Source organism: Microcaecilia unicolor, chromosome 3, assembly GCF_901765095.1.
Source record: "Microcaecilia unicolor chromosome 3, aMicUni1.1, whole genome shotgun sequence".
Lineage (NCBI taxonomy): Eukaryota > Metazoa > Chordata > Amphibia > Gymnophiona > Siphonopidae > Microcaecilia > Microcaecilia unicolor.
In genome coordinates this window covers 243,414,043-243,437,885 of record NC_044033.1, presented here as the reverse complement: position 1 = coordinate 243,437,885, position 23,843 = coordinate 243,414,043, and the positions used below count along the sequence as shown (strand labels likewise).

The 23,843-nt window shown below is 41.6% G+C and overlaps 1 protein-coding gene across 1 annotated transcript; it reads right to left on the bottom strand.

The window, feature by feature from the left end:
- Positions 1-1,124: 1,124 nt before the first annotated feature.
- LOC115464535 (zinc finger protein 777-like) lies at positions 1,125-23,080 on the bottom strand. The gene is made up of 8 exons (XM_030194901.1): positions 22,816-23,080; positions 21,983-22,109; positions 21,277-21,390; positions 20,895-20,975; positions 13,298-13,458; positions 1,854-1,980; positions 1,276-1,301; positions 1,125-1,139 (listed from the first exon to the last, which is right to left on the bottom strand). The coding sequence occupies exons 1-8, from the start codon at positions 22,843-22,845 to the stop codon at positions 1,125-1,127; spliced, it is 681 nt and encodes a 226-aa protein (XP_030050761.1). The 5' UTR covers positions 22,846-23,080.
- Between the last annotated feature and the right edge of the window lie 763 nt (positions 23,081-23,843).

Here is a 23,843-nt window from a genome sequence, read left to right as displayed (position 1 = left end):
CGGGGCAGGAAAGGTCCCCACGCTTTCCTGCCTACTGCCTCTGATCCTCTAAATGCAGCCACTTGTTTAAAATGGCCGCCAAGAGTTCAAGTTTTAATAATTACAACTTTACTGATTATCCTATAAATATTTGGTGGGATGCTTATAAAGCTACTATACATGGAGTTATAATCAATTAAACAGCAGGAATGACTAAAAAGAAAATGTAGGAACTGGATGATCTTGAGCAGAATATTAAATCTTTGGAAAATGCTTATTTGTATTTGCAAGATTGCAGTATCTATTAGAAGCTACTTAAAGTCAAGTATAAATTCAATACAATTTTAAGTAACGAAGCAGAGTCATCTATTTTTCTGCAAAAGTCCTTCTATTATACAGAACATAACAAAGCAGGCCGCATGCTAAAATAAAATCGCTCTAGGATCTCTCACATTACAGATGCTGATGGAGTTACATATTATATTGATTCTAAAATTGCTCAGAAAATGTTGGATTATTATCAGCAACTTTACAATTCTGAAGTAATTTCTTCCAAATCCATTTTTCCAGTGTGTTTTTTCTAGGGAAAAAGGTGCCAGTACTCAAATACCAGGCCACCATTCAGGGCAACTGGTTAGTAGGGGTTCATATATGCAGGTTTTCAGTAGGATACATGATTTATGACTTTTCTTTCTTTAATTTTGTGGACTAATGGTGGTACATTTTGATTCATATCAGTTTTTGATATCTCCTTTTCTGTCAACATTGCTGCTGTATTGTTTCCTTTTTACAATTTCAGATTAGGAAAATGTTGAAAATTTCTAAAAATTTCAAAAATGTGATACAAAATAAGATACAATAAAAACCAATGGCCTTTTATCCCACCAGTGTTGAATTCCTAAATGCTCTCAGCTGACATTAGTCAGGAGAAGTTTTGTACTTACTTGTTACAGAAGGGTGAGTCTGTTCAGACACCTTTGACTCAGGATTTTCCATGAAGGGGAGATCATCCTCTTGTTTAATGCTCAGTGAGAACACAGACGCTACAACCGGAAGGTCTATCAAAAGAAAACACATTTACAAGGATTCACTAAGGAGCTGCTATTAAATTAGGAAACTGATTTTAAGTGTCCAAATGTTTGATGTTAATGACCAATCTCCTGTGATCTAAAAATGCAAAGTCCATTAAATTCAAAAAATGTACTTACCATTAGTGGAGTCATATGGATTTTCTTTTCCCTCCCACTCAAATAGTTGAGTGAAATATTTCTCATCTTCCTTTTTAATCTTGAATACAACATCAGGACTAACAATTGAATAACCTGACAATAACAAATAGGAAAATTACTCTTAAAATGCATTTGTAGAATCTCTGGAGAGGTTCCATTTGTTTCGTGTTCTGATGGAGCAGTGTTTGTTTTGTGGATGGAGATGTATATATAGATATCATGAGACGTGTGTATTTGTCTGACAAAGCTTGGAGAGAAGAGGCAGCAGTGGCCCAACACTTGATTAAGATTATATCATAGAGGTTTTCTGGTACAGAGATTTCTCTTCATAGCCTTCCTAGCCAGAGGCATTGCAGGTGCAAATCTTCTGGTTTCCATTTGGAGGGGCTACATATTGTACAATACAGTTGACATGTTATGACCTTATGCAGAAGTCACAGTTCTTAGAAGAAATCCGAGATGTAAATCCTCTCACTGGTCCTCTGGTCTTGTGAGAAGCCTCTACTTAAGGTTTACATTTTATCTTACAGCACAGAGCAACATTTTCTTTCACTGAAGCCAGGTTCTAAATTTCAGGTGCCCATGGTATCTAATTCCTGTGATTTTTACACCACTGATTCCATAATGTGCTTGTGTGCTATTTACCTCGTGACATGAGGATGTCATGTATCTCCTTGATGACCTTCTTGTACAGCTCCTTGTGCCATTCACCCAGAATGTCCCAGTCCACTTCCGAGAAATAAGCAGCAACATCCTTGAATGTGACCAATACCTAGAACAGCAAACAGGACACCCTATGTCAAAGTTTCATTATCTGTTCATTTTATTAAATTTCCACCACCTATCAACATACTTCTAGATGGTTTACAATAAAAATATATAATAGTTCACATAAAAAGAAACAACAGAAACAGAAAAACATTCAAAATAAAATGAGTAAGAGAAAGAAAACAGCCAAGCCTTTTTTTTTTAATCAAATAATGCTACACACAATGCAACTTCAAGGGTAAACTGTTTCAGAGTTGTGTCCATTATACTGAAAACACACACTGTCTGATGGAAGTTTTAGATACCACATATTGGGGTAGTGGAGGTTTAGGAAGGTACGTGACGAATTTTTGGTATTTCGTGCTGGTAAGTCAATTAGGTCTCACTTACAGCTGGTAACACTGAGTTGCTTAAAATGTTAGGCGTGTCCATATTAGGTTAAGCCAGTGTTCGATAACGGAACCTAGTCAGACTCTAAGGATCCTACTGCATGTGCTTGGGGCACCTAAATGGAGATACCCAGGTGTAGAATTGCCTCTGGCAAAGAGTTCCAGAACTTAACTCTTCAATGAGTGAAAAAGTGTTTCCTCCTATTTGTTTTAAAAGTATTTCCATGTAATTTCTTTGAGTGTCCCCTAGTCTTTGTGCTTTTTACAAGATTAAAAATTTCGATTCACTTCTACTCATTCTACACCACTCAGGATTTTGTAGACCTCAATCATATCCCACCCCCACCCCTCAGCCGTCTCTTTTCCAAGCTGAAGAGCCCTAACCTCTTTAGCCTTTCCTCATGTGGGAGGGGTTCCACCCCCGTTATCATTTTCATCATTCTTCTTTGAACCTTTTCTAATTCCTCTCTCTCTCTTTATATATATATATATATATATATATATATATATATATATATATATATATATATATATACACGGAAACCAGAATTAAACACAGTACTCAAGGTGAGGTCACACCATGGACCGATACAGAGGCATTAAAATATTCTTGGTCTTACTTACCATCCCTCTCCAAATAATTCCAAGCATCCTGTTTGCTTTTTTGGCGGTTGCAACACACACTGAGATCATAATTTCAGCGTATCGTCTACAATGACACCTAGATCTTCTTCTTGAGTGCTGACCCTGAAGGTGGACCCTAGCATTAGATAACTGTCATTTGGGTTATTCTTCCCAATGTGCATCACTTTGCATTTGTCCACATTAAATTTTAATCTGGCATTTGGATGCCCAGTTCTCCTTTCCTAAGATCTTCCTGAAAATTTTCACAGTCTGCATGTGTTTAACAACCTTGAATAGTTTTGTGTCAAATACAAATTTAATCTCTTCACAGATCATTTCTAAATATGTTAAATAGCACCGGTCCCAGTACAGATCCCTGCGGAACTCCACTATTCACCCTCCTCCATTGAGACAAATGGTCATTTAACCCTACCCTCTGTTTTCTGTCCAATAACCAATTCCTAATCCACAGAAGGACATTGATTTCTATCCCATGACTTTTAATTTTCTCAGGAGTCTCTCATGAGGAACTTTGTCAAAAGCTTTCTGAAAATCTCAATACATCAACCGGTTCACCTTTATCCACATATTTATTCACGCCTTCAAAGAAATGAAGCAAAATGCTACTACTTCTAATTATCATTTCTATAATGCTACTAGATGTGCGCAGCAAAAGAGCTTACAATCTAATCAGGACAGACAAACAGGACAAATAAGGGATAAGGGAATTACTAAAGTGGGAATGATAAAACAGACATGGGTGAGGCAAGACATCCCTTTGTGAATCCATTTTGACTCTGTCCCATTAAACCGTGTTTATCTATGTGTTCTGTAATTTTAATCTTTATACCAGTTTGCACTATTTTGCCCAGCAGTGACAGCAGGCTTACCGGTCTGTACCTTCCTGGATCACCCCTGGAACATTTTTTAAGCATAGGCCTTACGTTGGTCACCCTCCCATCATCAGGTACTATGGATGATTTTAATGACAGGTTACAGATTACTAATCGCAGATCAGCAATTTCATGTTTGAGTTCTTTCAGTACCTTTGGATGCATGCCATCTGGTCCAGGTGATTCACTACTCTTTTCTTTTTGGGTCAGTACATCTTCCAGATTCGTCAAGATTTTTCAGTTCCTCCACATTATCACCCTTGAAAATCATTTCTGGTATAGGAAGATCTCCTATATAAGAACTAGCTTGCAGACTGAAAAGTACAAATACTCAATAGCAACATGTTTGCTGACTATTAGCAACCAAATGTATATTCTTAATGTATTTGGAGGAAAGAGTTCAGAAAAATAGTGCTACTATTATAACATAGCTACTATGTACCATATCACTAGTCAAAAAACCTCCCCATTCTAAAATTTAGAATTTTTAATCCAAATTTTTCTATTAATATTTTTTATAAACACGTGTCTTTCAAAAAGAGATGCAAAAATCACTTAAGTGAAGACCTGTACTCTCTTGTTTAACGATAATGAAGACCACTGTATTTAAACTTTAGCTGGAAATAGACACACTTATGCTTTGAGAAGACCCTCCGTTTCACTGGATACTGCTTCATCCAGCGATTGAAACATTAGAGATCGAGGTGTTGAAATATAAAGATGTCAAATATAATTTGAAGACACAAGTCGAATTTTAAGGCGCTAAGGTCAAAAGAAGGCAACTCCCGATGAAGCAGTATCCAGTGAAATGGAGGGGCTGCGTAGAGAATAAGCCATGTCTTTTTCCAGCTAAAGTTTAAATACAATGGTCTTTATTCAAGTTAAGTGATTTTTGCATCTTTTTTTGAAAGAAAAAGTTTATAAAAAATATTAATTAAAAAATTAGGATTAAAAATGAAAAATGTTAGGATGGGGGAGGTTTTTTTGACTAGTGATGTGCTACATAGTAGCTATGTTATAACAGTAGCACTAGCAGACATATTGCTATGAGTATAGGTAGATCGCTTACATTTTCTTACTACTACTACTTATCATTTCTATAGCAGCGCTGTACACTTGAACATGAAAAGACAGTCCCTGCTCGACAGAGCTTCCAATCTAATTAGGACAGACAAACTGGACAAACAAGGGAATATTAAAGTGAGGATGATAAAATAAGGGTTCTGAACAAGTGAATAAGGGTTAGGCGTTAAAAGCAGCATCAAAAAGGTGGCCTTTTAGCTTAGATTTGAAGACGGCCAGAGATGGAGCTTGACGTACCGGCTCAGGAAGTCTATTCCAGGCATATGGTGCAGCAAGATAAAAGGAACGGAGTCTGGAGTTAGCGGTGGAGGAGAAAGGTGCAGATAAGAGAGATTTACCCAGTGAACGGAGTTCCCGGGGAGGAGTGTAGGGAGAGGAGAATGGAGAGATACTGAGGAGCTGCAGAATGCACTTATAAGTCAATAAGAGGAGCTTGAACTGTATGCGGAAACGGATAGGAAGCCAGTGAAGCAACTTGAGGAGAGGGCTAATATGAGCATAATGACACTGGCAGAATATTAGTCGTGCAGCAGAATTTTCAACAGATTGAAGAGGAGAGAGTTGGCTAAGTGGGAGACCTGTGAGAAGCAAGTTGCAATAGTCTAAGCAAGAGGTGATAACAGTGTGGATGAGGGTTCTGTTAGTGTGTTCCGAAAGGAAAGGGCGAATTTTGCTGATATTATAGAGAAAGAAACCACAGGTTTTAGCAGTCTGCTGAATATGTGCAGAGAAGGAGAGGGAGGAGTCGAAGATGACCCCAAAGTTACGAGCTGATGAGACAGGAAGGATGAGAGTGTTATCCACAGAAACAGAGAATGGGTAAGGAGGAGAGGTTGGGTTAGGGGAAAAGATAAGAAGCTCAGTCTTGGTCATATTTAGTTTCAGATGGCGCTGAGACATCCAGGCAGCAATGTCAAACAGGCAGGCTGATACTTTGGCCTGGATTTCTTCTGAGATTTCTGGTGTTGAGAGGTAGATCTGGGAGTCATCAGTGTAAAGATGATGCTGAAAACCATGGCATGAGATCAGAGTACCAAGGGAAGAAGTATAGATGGAGAAAAGAAGAGGTCCCAAGATAGATCCCTGAGGTACACCAACTGACAGTGGGATAGAAGTAGAGGAGGATCCACTAGAGTATACACTAAAGGTACGCTGGGAGAGATAAGAGAAAAACCAGGAAAGAACAGAGCCCTGAAATCCAAGTGAGGACAGCGTATCAAGGAGTAGGCTGTGATCAACAGTGTCAAAAGCAGCAGATAGATCGAGAAGGATGAGGATAGAATAGAGACCTTTGGATCTGGCCAAGAACAGATCATTGGAGACTTCAGCAAGCACTGTTTCAGTTGAATGAAGGGGCCGAAAGCAAGATTGAAGTGGATTAAGAAGAGCTTGAGATGAAAGAAAGTCAAGCCAACAGTGGTGAACAGCACATTCAAGTATCTTGGATAGGAAAGGAGGAGGGAGATGGGGCGATAGTTGGAAGGACAGGTAGGGTCCAATTAAGGTTTTTTTAAGGAGTGGTGTGACTACAGCATGTTTGAAGGCATCAGGAACAGTCACAGTGGAAAGTGAAAGATTGAGGATATGACAGATAAAAGGGATGACAGTAGGAGAGATAGTGTTAAGTAGATGGGTGGGAATAGGATCAGAGGAACAGGTAGTTTCGAGGAGGAAAGAAGATGTGTAATTTCCTCTTCAGTGATTTCAGAAAAGGAAGAAAAGGAGGCAGGGGTTGGAGGGTTGAGAGAATGGACTAAGGGAAGGAGAGGTGGAGGTGACCTGGTTGAGAATTCAAGTTTAATCTTGTGAACCTTATTTTGAAAGTACTCAGCCAGAGTCTGGGGAGAAAGTGAAGGGGGAGTTGGAGGTGAAGGCACTTTGAGGAGAGAGTTCAGTGTGGCAAACAGATGTCGAGGGTTTGAGCCAAGAGAATTTGTCAACTGGATGTAATAGTCCTGTTTGGCAAGTAAAAGAGCAGACTGGAAGGAGGTCAGCAAGAATTTGAAATGTATGAAGCCAGCATAGGCACGGGATTTCAGCCAAAGGCATTCGGCAGAGTGGGCACAGGAATGTAGGTGGCGGATTCTAGAGGTCAGCCAAGGCTGGAGTTTGGTACGTTTTACAGAACAGGGAATGGGAGGAGTGAGAGTATCCAGAGCAGAGGAGAGAATAGTATTATAGGAAGAGACAGCCTCATTGACAGAGTTGGATAACATAGTGGTAGAGAAGAGATTTGAAACATTGGAGGACAGAGTAGAAGGGTCAATAGCCTGAAGATTCCTACATGTATTGGTTAAGATTGGACGGGACTGGGGAGGAGGGTGTTTAAGTGTGAAAGTTATCAGATGATGGTCAGAGAGGGGAAGAGTTGAGGCACAGAAACTGGAGAGTGAGCAGTTTGAGAAGAGGACAGTGGCCGTTCTGGTGAGTGAGGGCAGTGGAGCACAGTTGAAGATTGAAAGAGGATGTTAAAGCAAGAAACTGAGAAGCATAAGAGTCAGAGGGATCATTGGCATGAATGTTAAAATCCCCAAGAATGAAGGAAGGAGATGAAGGTTCAATAAAGAAGGAAAGCCAGGCATCAAAGTCAGTGAGAAAGGAAGAAAGGGACTTATCAGGGGGTCGATAAATGACTGTTACTTGGAGAGGCAGAGGAGCAAATAGACGGATGGAGTGGACTTTGAAGGAAGAAAAACAGCGAGACTAAGGTGGAAGAAGAGATTGAAATCTACAAGAGGGTGAAAGTAGTAGCCCAACACCACCTCCGAGGCCAACCGGGCAAGGAGTATGGGAGAAAAGATAACCTCCATGGCATAGGGCAGCGAGTGAAGCAGAGTCTTCAGGGTAAAGTCAAGTTTCAGTTAGGGCAAGCAGATGGAGAGTACGAGAGATAAAGAGGTCATGGATGCAGGAAAGTTTGTTATAGATAGAGTGGGCATTCCACAGAGTGCAAGAGAAAGGCAGTGAAGAAGGGGGGAGGAAAGCAACAGAAATTAGATTAGAGATATCACGGTGTGACCTGCACAAATAGGATGAGAGTTCATGTGGAGGACCAGGATTGGGATTAATGTCCCCAGTGGAGAGCAGGAGAAGGAGCAAGAGAGTACGGAGAAGAGTAGGAGAGGAATGACGACAGCAACGAAAGCAAGATGTACTCAGATAGAAAGGAGATGGATGAATGGAAGGAAAGAAATGTTGAAGGTTGAGAGCTGAGAAAAAGGAAGAGGGAAAAAAAAGAGATGGTGAGCTGATGAATACAGAGGGTGGACAATGGTTTCAGATGGAGAAACAGATTAGGAAGGGACAGTACCAAGAAGAAAAGGTGTACTGGAGCCATAAGTAGTAACTGGGAGAAAAATAAATGTAGAGAGAAAATTTTCTTCCATAAAGTTTGAAGCAAATTATACACTCAGTCTCTCCACTATGGCCTTGTCCTCCCTGAGTGCCTCCTCTGCTCCCTCATGATCTAACGGCCCCACGGATTCCTTCACAGGCTTTTGGCTTGTGATGTACCTGAAAAAGTTGTTACTGTGAATTTCTGCCTCTACAGCAAGTTTCTCTTCATATTCTCTTTTAGCCTTCTTTATCAATGCTTTGCATCTAACTTGCCAGTGCTTATGCTGTTTCTTATTTTCTTCATTTGTGTCCTTTTTTCATTATCTGAAGGACATTTTTTGGCTCTAACAGACTCTCATTTCACCTTTTAACCACCTTGGTAAATACGTGGAATGCATCTGTTCTGGGCTTCCGAGATGGTATTTTTAAGTTGAAACAATTTTTATTGAACATATCACATACAGAGAGATGCATGCCAAAATCAATACACAGACTGTGTTCAATATTTTTGTATTCCTTCCATCTTTGATTTCCCCCCCTCCATCTAGAACCATTTTAACGTATCAAACTCAATAATATATTAATAACATGTATCTAGTGCATACTACAAATATCATTCCTTCCCTGTCATCTGAAACCAAGGAGCAGGCAACATGTGAATATTAAATTTCAACATTCCATCACAAACTGTGACCGAAAACTTAAATTTTATGTTACCCTATGCACCCCCCTGAGTTAGAACAGAAGGCCTATAATCTGTTGGCCCTCTCCCCAACCCCCGTGAGGTGCCTCTCCCTATAAGGACTAACATAGGATGACACAGAGAAACTACCTCCCCTCCCAACCCCCCTCCCTCACCCATTTTGCCTGAGTAACCTCCAACTCCCAAATTCAAGGAACATTGATCTTATTTATTCAGCATGAGTTGCTGGAGTAGAACTAGCCAATGCAGTAAGTTTATTGAGAATCAGAGATGGTATTTTTTTTTTTTTTTTTTTTATTTATTTTATTTATTATTATTTCAATAAATCACAAGTAAATTTACTTGACTGAAAAAAGCAGCTAAAGAATACTAATTTACAAGAAAAAATTTCTTCAAAATAGAACAAAGAAAAACATCTCCTTTTTAGATGCTTTAAAGTCCACAAAAGGGGAGTTCAAGAGAATAACTGGAGATATAAGGAAAAGAAATTAAACATTTCAAATAAATTATAATCAAAAACAAGAATTCAGCGTTACAGGCTAGGTATATATTCACTTATAGAGTTCTCTTAGATGTTAAAAAGGAACTTAATTGGGAAGGGTCAAAATACACATATTTAGCATTCTGATAGTTAACCAAACATTTACATGGATATTTTAAATAAAACGTTGCTCCTAATTGGAGCGTCTCCTGTTTTAACTGCAGGAACTTTTGCCTACGCTTCTGCGTGTCCCTCGACAAGTCAGGAAATATTCGAGTTTGTAATCCTCTAAAAGTTTTCTCTTTCTTTAGGAAAAATTTCTTTAATATCCATGACTTGTCTGAGGTCAACGCAACCGTGGCAAGTAAAGTTGAAGCAGTAAATTTTTCACTATCTGAACTTTCTAATAATGCAGAGACATCTATTGCCTGAGTGTTTGAAAGTTCTTCTTTTTTACCCGGGATGTAAAAAACCTGGGAGATAGGAGGGAATTGATCTTCACCAATTTCAAGGACTTCTTTAAAATAATTTCTGAGCATTTCCCGCGGAGAAACCAGAGGCTGTAAAGGAAAATTTATAAAACGTAAATTATTATTTTTAAGAGTATTTTCAAGAAACTCCGATTTTCTCCTTAGGTTTACCAAGTCTTTAACAGTTGTTGTTTGTACAGTTTGTATCTGTTGGATTTCTTTTTCAAGATTTTCAGTTTGTGAGGCCACAGAGTTAATTTTAGTTTCTACTTCCTTCAATTTCCCATCCATTAAGGCAATTTCTTCTGACATTTTTTTTGTCTGAGGGCATAAAGCCCTACCTAGTTCAACAATTAGATGCCAAAGATTATCTAAAGTTACTTCAGTTGGTTTTTTAAAAGGAAAAATCTCTTCTGTTGCAATGTGTATCAGGCTTACATTCCCATTTGTTCCTACCGTCTCCTCAGCAGGTCTTCTCTCTAAGGGAGCAGTTAAGGTGGGAGTTAATATACTTCCCAAACCTTCCGTCGAGGATAGTAAAGCCTCCCGTTGCCCTCCGCTACCTGACTCTCCGGTCTTCGCGGTCGGGTATGCGCTCATCGGAGAACTGCTACCAATTGGTTGAGGAGGCGGGTCTCTACCGTCCGGGCTCAGCGAAACTTCCAGCCCTGCGTTCACTCCACTTTCTCCAGCTAGTGTGTGAGCGAGCGGGCCGCCCGTCGACGTCGAAACCATGCCTGCAGCTCTCTGTAAAAATGGCTCAATCGAGCTTGTAGAGGGTAAATTCCTCGGCTGCTGGGAGGCAGTCGCCGCAGCACGTCCCCTCCTTTTCGGCATATCCACAATATTATTAAGGTAAGAGAGAGGCGAAAAACGCGTCCGTCTTATTCGGCAGCCATCTTGAACTTGTCCAGAGATGGTATTTTTAAACAACCCCATGCTTGATTTAAAGTCCTAGCCTTTGCAGCTGAACCTTTTAGCTTCTTTTTAACCATTTTCCTCATTTTATTATGTTGCCCTTTCGAAAATTAAATACTACTACAATAGATTTCCTTTGTAGCTTCACTCCAGATATTAGCTCAATCTTGATCGTGTTATGATCACTGTTCCTCAGTGGATCCAATAACATTGCTTCTTGCACTATGCCATGCATTCCACAAAAGGAATACATCTAAAAGGCAGAACTGACAATGATCGGAGAGAAGTCAAAATAAGAAAAATAGAACAAACACCCATTGTCTCAATATCCCTGGTCCAGAGTAGGCATCTTCCCTGTAGAAAAAGTTTGTATTACCCACTGCATTTTTTGTACAAAAAAAAAAAGGTGCCGGTACTCATTATGGCCATTATGGGCGGGGTCACCACATATGGCTACACCCGTATGAGCCACACCCACATTAGCCACACCCCTTATACCAGCCATGGCGCATATAAACAGACATCACTGAAAATATTATACTAGTATAGGAGAAAAAAATAACATGATTTTTTTCATTATAAATAATTTCTGTAAACTGTTACAGCTCCAGTATACCCAGTGCAAAAGAAGACAGCAGATGTAAATTCTCAAATTGGACATATTCCAAACACTAAAATGAAAATAAAATGATTTTTTTCTACCTTTGTTGTCTGGTGACTTTGTTTTTCTATCCATATTGGTCCCAGTCTCTGATTCTGCTGCTCTCTATCTGTTCTCTTAACTCCGTTTCCAGGGCTTCCTTTCCATTTATTTCTTTACTTTCCTCCTTTCTTCTTCATTTCTTGCCCTGCATCCATAAGTAAAAGCTGGGTCCTCCTCCGTGGAACTGACTGGCAGTATAACATGGATCCAGCTTTTGCCTATTTTCTCCATCTATGTGCAGTTTTTCTCCTCTCTTTCCTTTCCCTCATCTCCATCCATGTGCATCTTCTTTTTCCTTTCCTCCCCGCCATCCATATCCAGCACTTCTCCTCTCTTCCCTGCCCTCCCATCCATGTGCATCTCCTTCCTCTCTTGCTTTCCCTCCATCCATGTCCAGCATGTCTCCTCTCTCCCCTGCCCTCCCCTCCCATGTCCAGCGATTCTCCTCTGTCCCCTTCCCTCCTCTCTCATCCATGTCCAACGATTCTCCTCTCCCCTGCCCTCCCCTTCCAGCCATGTCCTGCAAATCTCTCTTTCCTGACCTCCCCTCCCATCCATGTACAGTATGTCTCCCCCTTCCCCTGCCCTCCCCTCCCATCCATGTCCAGTGATTCTTCTCTGCCCCCTGTCCTCCCCTGCCATCCATGTCCAGCGATTCTTCTTTGCCCCCTGTCCTCCCCTGCCATCCATGTCCAGCAATTCTCCTCTCTTCCGTGCCCTCCCCTCCCAACCATGTCCAGCAATTCTCTCTTCCCTGCCCTCCCCTCCATGTCCAGCGATTCTCCTCTCTCCCCTCCCCTCCCCTCCATGTCCAGCGATTCTCCTCTCTCCCCTGCCCTGCCCTCCCCTCCCATTAATTTCCAGCGATTCTCCTCTCTCCCCTGCCCTCCCATCCATGTCCAGCAATTCTCCTCTCTCCCCTTCCCGCCCCTCCCATCCATGTCCAGCAATTCTCTCTCCCCTGCCCTCTCCTCCCATCCATGTCCAGCAATTTTCTCTTCCGTGCCCTCCCCTCCCATCCATGTCCAGCGATTCTCCTCTCTCCCCTCCATGTCCAGAAATTCTCTCATCCCTGTCCTCTCCTCCCATCGATGTTCAGCAATTCTCTCTTCCCTGCCCCCCTCCCATCCATGTCCAGCGATTCTCCTCTCTCCTCTCCATGTCCAGCAATTCTCTCATCACTGCCCTGCCATCCCATCGATGTCCAGCAATTCTCTCATCCCTGCCCTTCCTGTCCAGCATTTCTCTCTTCCCTGCCCTCCCCTTCCATCCCATCCATGCCCAGCAATTCTCTCTTCCCTGCCCTCCCCTCCCATGTCCAGCGATTCTCCTCTCTCCCCTGCCCTCCCCTCCCATCAATGTCTAGCGATTCTCCTCTCTCCCCTGCCCAGCGATTTGTCTTCACCCAAACCATCCTCTTTCTCCCAGCCCATCCTCCTTCTCCACTGCCTGCCAGCGTCGGACTCAGCAGCGCAAACAGTGCAGGCATTGATTGAGAGAGGCTGGCAGTGTCGGAGCTTCCCTCTGCGAGTCCTGCTTATACGGAAACAGGAAGTTGAAACAACGTAGGCAGGACTCGCAGAGGGAAGCTCCGACGCTGCCAGCCTCTCTCAATCGCTGCCTGCACCGTTCGCGCTGCCGATTCCGACGTTGTAGTAAGTAGGGGAGTGAGAGGAAGGGTGTAGTACACCGTACTGGCACAAAAAAAGCCCTGGTATTACCTCATCACTAGCTTTAATCGAAGCTTCATCACATGCTTCCTGCAGTTCCTCACTTGTGCCTGTGGTGGTCAGATTTCCTCTTTCCTCACATCCTGGAGGCTCAGTCCTGAATCCCTCTTGCTCAAATCGGATTAAAATGTCAGGCTTGACATTGTGGAAGCCTATTATAGGACAAATATATTTAAAAAGTTACTCCAGAGCGTGATCATTTCAATACTGTGGTGGGCAACTCCTTTCCTCAAGAGCTAGTAAATACTGCTACTGCGTAAACATAATAGAAATTTGTGTCCTCGGGATTTGTTCAACACAGACTGTTCTTCACCTGGTTCCTGTACCCCAGTCACCACCAACTGGAAATCAGCTAAATCATTACGATTCTATGGAAGCCACTGGAAATAACTATACTTTTCAAGTCTTTGCTGATTTGAGGACAGCTTTTTCCCTGCCATCCACTGATTACTTTGCATACCTCCGGCTCAGTCACTATATTCACAGTTTGCTGTGGGAGCATTTATGCGAAGATGTGCAAGTGACTCTTAACGAGGCATTGACCATCGGGTCGCAGAATTGAGCGCCTTTGGTGTATCATCATAAGTATCTGCAGTATTCTACAGAAGAGCTCAGCACTGCTCTCAGTGGAGATTTTGGGAGAAAAACTTAACGACTGCTCCTGGGTGTGCAGAAGAGCGTGTGTAATGCAGTCCTATGGGAGTTACACTATCAATTTGCCCTTCGCTTACATCTGTCTCCAGCTTGGGCTCTCTGGGCAACGATCAGTGCCACAGGCGCCTGTCCTAAGTGTCATCTTACACCTGCAACTCTTGGCACATGTTTTGGTCTTCTCCAGATGTTCAAGCTTTTTGGGAGCAGGTGCTGCAGGTCACATCATCTCAATGGGGTCATCGCATTTCCTTAGGCCATCATTTGTTATCTGATGTAACTAAGTTGGCTAATAGTAGAATTCACAATTTAATATAAGTGCAGCAGGGGATGGGGGTGTGGGTGGGATGGAACAGTGTGCTTACTTCTCTATTGGTTGGCTTTTGTATCCTGTTGGGTCTCCAATGCTGTATTTTTATCGCAACGTTCAATAAACATGACATAAACATAAAATGACAGATGTACAGAATATTGTTTCTTTTTATACTTTAAGGTACTTTTATACTTTAAAAAAATGTCAGTGTAAAATCTTAACTGTTCCAGGCTTGCGCGCGATAGGATCAGACAGAGCTCATGGGGACGGGGCAGGGACAAACTTCATCCCTGTGTAATTCTCTACTACCAGTCCCAGGGTAAGCAGAGGCTTCCACTTCTCTACCTCAATATCAGACTGTGGACATTTCCTCCAGGAACATGTCCAAACCTTTTTTAAACCGAGAAACGCTAACCGCTGTTACCACATCCTCTGGCAATGACTTCCAGAGCTTAACTATTCTTTCAGTGAAAACAAATTCCCAGAATTGAACACAATACTCGGAATGAAGTCACACCATGGAGCAATATAGAGGCATTATAATGTTCTGGACTTATTTTTCATACCTTTCCTAACAATACCTAGCATCCTGTCTCATTTTCTTTTTGGCAGTTTGCTGCACACTGGGCAGAAGATTTCAGCATATTGTCTACAATGGCACCCAAGATCTTTTTCTTGGCTGCTGACTCCCAAGGTGGACCTTAGCATCAGGTAACTATGATTCAGATTATTCTTCCCAATGTGCATCACTTTGCATTTGTCCACAATAAATTTCATCTACCATTTGGATGCCTAGTCTTCCAGTTTCCTAAGGTCTTCCTGCGATACTTCACAGATCACATATGTTTTCACAACTTAATCACCTCACTTGTCGTTCCAATATCCTGAATATGTTAAATAGTACCAGTCCCAGTACAGATCCCTGTGGCACTCCACTATACACCCTCCTTCATTATCAGAAAGAGCCATTTAACCCTATCCTCAGTTTTCTGTTTTATTTAATTAGGTAGGAGCCTTTCCTACCCAGTTAAATGGTTTTAAATATTGACTCCCAAAGAATTCTTAACGAGAAGGGAGGGGCAGAAACATGATCAAAGTTACAAAATGCACTCTCCCCACCCCAGGACTGAGAGAAGAATCCTACTATTCGGCGTATAAATGCTGGGAGTCTGTCTCCTGGATGGATTCATGAGGTATGAAGCCTGCAGAAACAGCCCTAGGTGTCTGACAAGGAGGTTTGATGGACTGGAGACAGCGTGACGTCACATGTCTGAAGCCTGTTCACTCAAGGAGGTTTTAATTCTCCCCAATGCAGCTGCCGTCATTTTGGTACACTCAGTGTAATTGATAGGGTGACAACCTCCACCTACTAGCTTCAGGCCAGATAATGGGACAAGCACGCTCCTGCAGTCTCCTATTAATCACACCTCTTTGGTGTCTGCAGTCTATTCAAGGCCCAATACTAGTGCTATTATCAGGAACATGGAAGTCAGGAGAGGAGAAGACAGGCCTGGGAGTAGAGAAGCATACATTTCATTTTCCTTATTCCACTTTATTACATACCTTAATCTAAAATTACTGAAAGCATGGTATAAAATAAAATAACACAAAAAAACAAACAAAAACATTAAAAATGGGTTACAATGGTACAGAAAGGAAATTAAACCATCCTGGAAAATTATGTTGGGGACCCTTTTCACCGTGCCCTAGTCTGGCATGAAATATCCGATGGAGCCCTACCTAAGCCAACATCATTGTTGGGCATCAGTGTTCATGCTATAAAAACAGATCCCTCCCTTGGTAATGGGCCACAGATGAAGGCCAAGGGCATGTTTTCAAAGGGGTGTGACCACAGAGGAAGCCCCTTAGGAGACTCAAAGCCAGCAAGGAGCCTTGCAGCCCTGTGAAGGGTTCCTCTGTATTGGAGAATACCTTTGGTTGTACTCCTTGTTGTCGTACCATCACAGTTAGTCGCTTCCTGAATGTAAATCATTATTGCAATTTCTACCGGAAGGCAAACTGTAAACAAGCTACTGGTATTCCTTTAATTGGACCTATGGATAGCTGTATTATCACTTCTGACTCTCAGAAGGTGACTGTAAAGGGTGGGGCTATTGATGTTGCTGAAGTCTCCTTTGGATGCTTCGCTGTCTGATTTATTTAGTTATTTATCACATTTATACCCCACATTTTCCCACTTAATTGTAAGCTCAATGTGGCTTACACAGTACCGTGGAGGCGAGCTCCGGTTCGGTAGAATACAAATACACAATAAAGAAGTAGTCATAAAAGTATCATGTGTTTAAAGCACAAAGGTTTAAGGAAGGGATGGTTATAAGTGTCCACTACGGTCCATGGTTTTGTTGTGTCGCAAGATGTAGGCGTTTAAGTTGGATCCGGGAGGTATGCCTTCTGGAACAAGATGGTTTTCAGTGACTTCCTGAAGTTAAAATGGATGTGGATTGTTTTCACAGCTTTAGGCAGTGCATTCCATAGTTGTGTACTTATATAAGAGAAGCTGGATGCATGCTGATTTATATTTGAGACCACTGCAGTTTGGATAATGTAAATTTAAATAAGTTCGGGATAGTCTGGTTCTATTTCTGGATGGCAAATTTATTAGGTTCGACATGTATCCTGGAACTTCGCCGTAAATAATTTTGTGGACCAGGGTGCAGACTTTGAAGGCAATACGTTCTTTGGTGGGAAGCCAATGTAATTTTTCACGAAGGGGTTTGGCACTTTCAAATCTTGATTTACATAAGATCAATCTGGCTGCTGTGTTCTGGGCGGTCTGGAGTTTCTTAGTAAGTAGTTCTTTACATCCTGCATAAATTCCGTTGCAGTAATCTAAGTGGCTTAATACCATTGATTGTATTGATTCCTCGCTCATCACCCCCTCCCTCCTGGAACTCCACTGGAGTCACTTACAGATCCTTCTAGGGAAGGTGGTCGATGTGGAGAAGTTATTAAAGAGCAACAATCCCTGGAAATTATCGTAGAATATGCCTCATAGTAAAAGAAAGGGCGTCGTAAGAAGCGTACCGCTGACAGCTTCAGGTACGACGACTCAGACGACGCTGGACCGATTTGCCACAAGCACCCCTCGAATGACCGGCGAACGTTTACCTGCAGTGCGGGAAAGTGAAGGAGCACTAACCCCACAAGGTTTAGAAACATCATTGTCCTCGCCAGAAGTGAATCCGCCGCCATGCCCCGCAACTGCCTGGGAGCGTCTGGAGGTCCAGGAGCATTCGGAAGTCGTTGCTCAAGAATTACCAGTCGGCGGAGACACTCCAAAGGCGGTGGGGGAGAACATGGCGCCAACATTGGAATCTATTTCGTCTGCGATTCGGTCTTTAACATCCATAGTTACTCAAGCTGCTCAGGAGACTACACAAATAGTGAGTAAATTGGATTCGCTAACTATCGCGTTCGAGGCATTGAAACAGGAAACTTCTTCAAATAAAACGCAGGTTCAACAAGATATCTCACTGCTGATTAATAAAACGGATTTATTGATTAAGGATAAAACAATCATTCATCGTAAAATTGAGAATATCGAAAATTACAATAGGCATTTGAACCTCCGGATTTTAAATTTCCCCTGCTCCTCTGAAATGAATGCTCTTGAGTTGTTTAAAAAATACCTTGTTGAAAATGTATCTATTTCTTCAGACTTAATACCGCCAATCAACAAAATATATTATCTACCAGTTCCTAAAAGGAGAATAGAGGGGAATGAAGGATTGCAGGACCTATCGGCCCTCTTGGAAAATTCTAATGATGGGATTTTTGAGAGGCAAACTCTCCTTGTTTCAATGGTCTTTGAACAAGATTTGAACATGATCAAAAAATTGTACTTTAGAAATTTGGCTAAACCATTTTATGGTGAAACTCTTCGGATATATCCAGATGTAGTGAAGACTACCCAGGAAAGACAGCGTTCTTTCTTGGCAATGAGAGACAAAGTCAAGGCATTAGGTGCTAATTTTATACTGGCATATCCTTTTAAATGTCAGATTAAATATCTGGAAAATAAATATCAATTCTTAGATCCTGAACACTTGAGAAATTTCATAGATTTGAAGAAAGTGAACAAATAGATCCTCTGTTAGTTTAAGAACATGTTATTCACAATATAAATGTTTTGTGGGTGAATCCAGGCCTTATTTCTTTAAAATAAAACCAACTTATTCTTTTGATTTACTCCTAATGTATCTCGGCCCCTCCACTACAATTATCGTGGTCTAAGAAAGAAGTTGAATTATGTTGGCAGAATAATGTACTAAAAAATGTTTTTTCTTTCTGTTTATCTTAACAAGATGTAATGCTTGTGATATGATTTAAAATCAATAAATATAATAATAAAAAACATAAAATAAAAAAGAGCAACAGTCCCAAGGGACGTTTTGTGGCCTCGTACAAGATTCACGATAAAATAAGTAACTTCTAGGCTGTCATGGTCTCTATGGATGCAGGTGCTAATATTGTCTTGCCTGAGACATTTACCTTGGGTCTCATTAAGTGTGTGTGGGGGGTGGGGGTGGGAGAGAGATTAAAAATCACAGTGTTCCTATTAAACTAGTTTCCTGTTCTGGTGTTCTTAGGGTGAGTGCGATATCACTTAAATCATCTAAGGAAGAGAGAAATTTAGAATTATGAGACTTATGGCTAGAATGGAGTCTACTGTCTCTAGTTCCTTAACTCAGTTATGTCAGTTTACAGGGGAGATATCTGTTAAAATTCATTTTTGGAAGGTGAACTAGCTATGTGTAAGAGCAAGGTAATCGACCTGGAAGCAGGGTAAGGTTGATACATCTTGTAAAGCTTTATCAACCTTACCCAGCTTCCCTCCCAGGGTAGAAGAACAGCAACAGGGAAAGGGCTGCTTATCTTATCTTCTATTTAAAGATGGAGGGTTCCTTTTGGCCTTTGAAGGAATATAGAGTTGGGTGGTTTGGGGATTTTAGTTGCTGCTTATGGACGGAGGCAGGGGGTTATAGAACATCGGAATTTCTACGGGCAGTAGAATTCAGATATGAACAGAATGTTTGTACAGTTCACTGTTTTTGATGTTCTACGTGAGTCCTCAATAAAAATGGAACGATTCAAAAAATCAAAAACAAAGAGAGAGAATCTGGTATTGGATAACAATGGGGAGAAAATGGAGAATGTAATTTACATTTCCTGAATTTCCCTATATGTAAATTGAGTACCTGCCTCTATTATAAGTACATAAGTACATAAGTAATGCCATACTGGGAAAAGACCAAGGGTCCATCGAGCCCAGCATCCTGTCCATGACAGCGGCCAATCCAGGCCAAGGGCACCTGGCAAGCTTCCCAAATGTACAAACATTCTATACATGTTATTCCTGGAATTTTGGATTTTTCCAAGTCCATTCAGTAGCGGTTTATGGACTTGTCCTTTAGGAAACCGTCCAACCCCTTTTTAAACTCTGCTAAGCTAACCGCCTTCACCACATTCTCCGGCAATGAATTCCAGAGTTTAATTACACGTTGGGTGAAGAAACATTTTCTCCGATTTGTTTTAAATTTACTACACTGTAGTTTAATCGCATGCCCCCTAGTCCTAGTATTTTTGGAAAGCGTGAACAGACGCTTCACATCCACCTGTTCTACTCCACTCATTATTTTATATACCTCTATCATGTCTCCCCTCAGCCGTCTCTTCTCCAAGCTGAATAGCCCTAGCCTCCTTAGTCTTTCTTCATAGGGAAGTCGTCCCATCCCCGCTATCATTTTAGTCGCCCTTCGCTGCACCTTTTCCAATTCTACTATATCTTTCTTGAGATGCGGCGACCAGAATTGAACACAATACTCAAGGTGCGGTCGCACCATGGAGCGATACAACGGCATTATAATATCCTCACACCTGTTTTCCATACCTTTCCTAATAATACCCAACATTCTATTCGCTTTCCTAGCCGCAGCAGCACACTGAGCAGACCAAAGGACCATCAAGCCCAGCATCCTGTTTCCAACAGTGGCCAATCCAGGTTACAAGTACCTGGCAAGACTCCAAAACAGTACAATACATTTTATGCTGTTTATCCAAGAAATAAGTAGTGGATTTTCCCCAAGTCCATTTTAATAATGGCTTATGAAGTTTTCTTTTAGGAAGCTAGCCAAACCTTTTTTAAACCCTGGTAAGCTAAATGCTTTTACTACATTCTCTGGCAAAGAATTCCAAAGTTTAATTACACGTTGACTAAAGAAATATTTTCTTCATTTTAAATTTACTACTTTGTACCTTCATTGTGTTATCTACTGTAATTTGACCTTCCTCAGGAGCAATTCAAAAAATCCACTGCTAAGTCACAGTGTACCATGTTCATTAAACGGTTCCTCCCTCAACAACGGAGAAGCCTCTTCACCACTTCAACCCTTTCAACAATACAGATTTCTCAACACCATTACATTTAGGACACCACCTCCATCAGGTGCCTCCGGTGTCTCTGGAAAAAGCCTACTTCATCAAAGTAGAGGAACAAACAGTGAGAGGAAGAGAAAGGATAATGTCTTTATCTCACTAACAATGAATTCCTAAATGGTCCCGAATGATCACAGTAAAGATGAGCAGGAGGAATTTTATACTTACTCATTGCAGGGAGAGTCTGTTCAGATAGTTCTGATTCAGAATGATCCACTGAGGGGAGATCTTCCTCTTGTTTAACACTCACTGAGAAAACAGGTGTGACAATCGGAAGGCCTGTTATGATTCGGCAAGAATCTGATAATATTATATTAGGAAATAGATTTTAAGTCTCTGAAGGGTCCTTTTAATAAAGTGCATTAACCGATTTTGCATATCAATTTTATATCTATGGACTTCTCACCATTTAGCAAACACTAATAATCATTAGCGTGCATTAAATTCATTAGAGTACCTTAGTAAAAGGACTCCTAAATGTTTGATGTCAGTGGTTCACCTACTGTGATCTGAAAATGCAAAGCCCTTTAAATCTAAAGCAGCTGCTTACTCTTGGTGGGGTCAATCAGGTTTTCTTTTCCCTCCAATTCACAGTGTTGTGCAAAATATTTCTCATCTTCTTTTTTAATCTTGAGTAGAACATCAGGATTAACAATTGAATAACCTGTCAACAGGAAATAGAAAAATGGTCTTTAAATTATATTTGTAAAATCCCTGTAGAGGTTCCACTTGTTTTCTCTTCTGATGGAGAAGTGTGTATATGTCTAAATATTGGGTTTGAGTACTTGTCTACAAACCTTGGAGAGAAGAGGCAGCTACAGACTGCCACTTGAGTAAGATTGAACCTTGGAGAATTGCTGGGACAGACATTTCTTTTCAAGGCCCTCCTAGATGGAGGATTAGCAGTCAGGCTTTCGGTGACATCTGCTGCTATCCGAAGGGGGTTACACATTGTACAGTATAACTGACTAGTGTGCAGCTGACATTTCAATATTTTAGTTCTCTGCAAGAAATCTGAGAATTAAATCATCCCCCTGGTTTCTGTACCACATTTTTGTTGTATAAAAACGGAAGACAGCCTCCAGCTGGTCTTGTAAGAAGCCTCTATCTTAAGGTCTTTCACTGGCTCCTTTGGATATGGGATGGCATCAGAAGCCAGGCTCTAAATTTCAGAGGCTCATGGTACCTGGAACCTGAGATTGTTCAACCACTGACTTCTAATGTGCCTGTGTGGTAGTTAGAGAGGACATATTTACCTTGTGACATGAGGATCCCATGAATCTCCTTGATGACCTTCTTGCAAAGCTCCTTCTGCCATTCTCCCAGAATGTTCCACTCCACTTCCAAGAAACAACCAGCAACATCCTTGAATGTGACCAATGTCTGGAACAAAAACTGGACACACTCAGCCACAGTTTCATTGTGTTTAACAGACCTTATTATAGAAGCTCTGTGAGATTAGATCTCTAGTACGTTATTTTGGACATATTTTCTTAGAGAAACATTGGGAATCTAGCAGTTGGAACGGAAAAAGAGGCAGCAGCTGAAGACGTGGGAGGGAGCGATGCAAGTGGCTTAGTGTCGGAAAGCAGAAACGTGGAGGATGCTGTAATGTTTTTAGAAAGTACAGAGATGACAGAGAAGAAGGGACAAGTATTTCTGTATGTGAAAAATGATATCACAGTGACTAAAATACAAGGGACATGAGGAAAAGAGGAGATGCTGTGGGCCAACTTGCACATCTCTGAGTCAGATGGAGGAACTGGACAGAGATCTGGCTAAAAACACACAAAAGGTGGGAATGAAAGTGGGGAGCACTGTTGGGGGACTTTAACCAGCCACAAGTGGGTCGCAATAGCCTGTCTGCAGGTTAGGAAATCCCATAGTACTTGTATATACATTAATGAAGCTGGGAACATCACACATTCCTGGCTGCATAAATGCACCATTGGCAGACCCTGATCCTGAACCTTCCACCTATTAATGAGACCAGGCACTGGTAAAATAACAGAGGCAGCTCTCCTTTCCTCTTCCTGTTCTCATAAATCCCTGGGGCTGGACCCCACAAGGACAAAGTAATGCAATTTACCTCCAACATGTTCAATTCTTCTACCAACATGGACTAGTTAATGCTTCATCCAAAACCCCCTGGATAGAAGAGGAGAGAATTTCTTGCCTGATCAGACATTTCCCTCCTGGTTTCCCTGTAAATCAGGAGGATGGGCTGATTCTTGAGGGTCTCAGATGAAGTCTCTACTCTGCAGAAAGGGAACTGGGTCTGGTAGGGATTTCCAGTTGCATGACACAAATCTTTCTGCTTCCTGTTCTGAATCTTTCCTAATGCTCACAGTCCAGCAGTCTAGAAGAACTTGAGGAAGAGAAAGCGGAGCCTGCGCAGAGCTCTTCACCCCACCCCCTTCTGTAAGGTCATCCTGGAATATCCCACCTCCTTAAGGTGGTCGTCTAGAGAAAATATAGCACTAATTTAGTCCTCTTGTATCTGTAGCACTGTTGTTCTTCCACTGTGGGATCTATTGCCTGTATCTTCTATTTCTAGAGAGTCACCTTAAGGAAGGGGGCTAGGCAAGAGTCAGTGACCTCAACAAAGGGGAAGGGTTGTTTTTTTTTCCTCCAGTGGCTGCAGCCAGGGCTGCAAAGAGCGGAATAAAAAAACAAAAGAAAAACTTTTTGTCTTCCCAGCACTGGAAATCCCTGCCAGTCCCAGATCTACAGAAGAGAGAGGAGGGATCATATCTCTCAGATATTAGGGGATCAGCCCGGTCTGCTCCTGTCTTATTCATCTTTCCAGCAGCTGCAGAATTCAGTTGAGAAGGAAATGTCTGCCCTGGTTTCTTCTCACTCCTTTTATCTACAGGGTGCAGGACAGAATCCAGCAGGGGAACACAGTACAACAGGGTCCACCACAGCACCTGATCAATCATAGAAAAGACATTTTGGAATCTGAAAAACTCTTTTCATTGCCTGGATTGCTCTGGTGGAGCCCAGAAAAGGTAGTTGGAAGACTGATAGTCATCTGAAATTAAATAAGGCTAAAACCAGTGCGTTTTTTCTAGCAAAAAAGGTGCCGATACTCAAATGCCAGGCCACCCTTCAGGG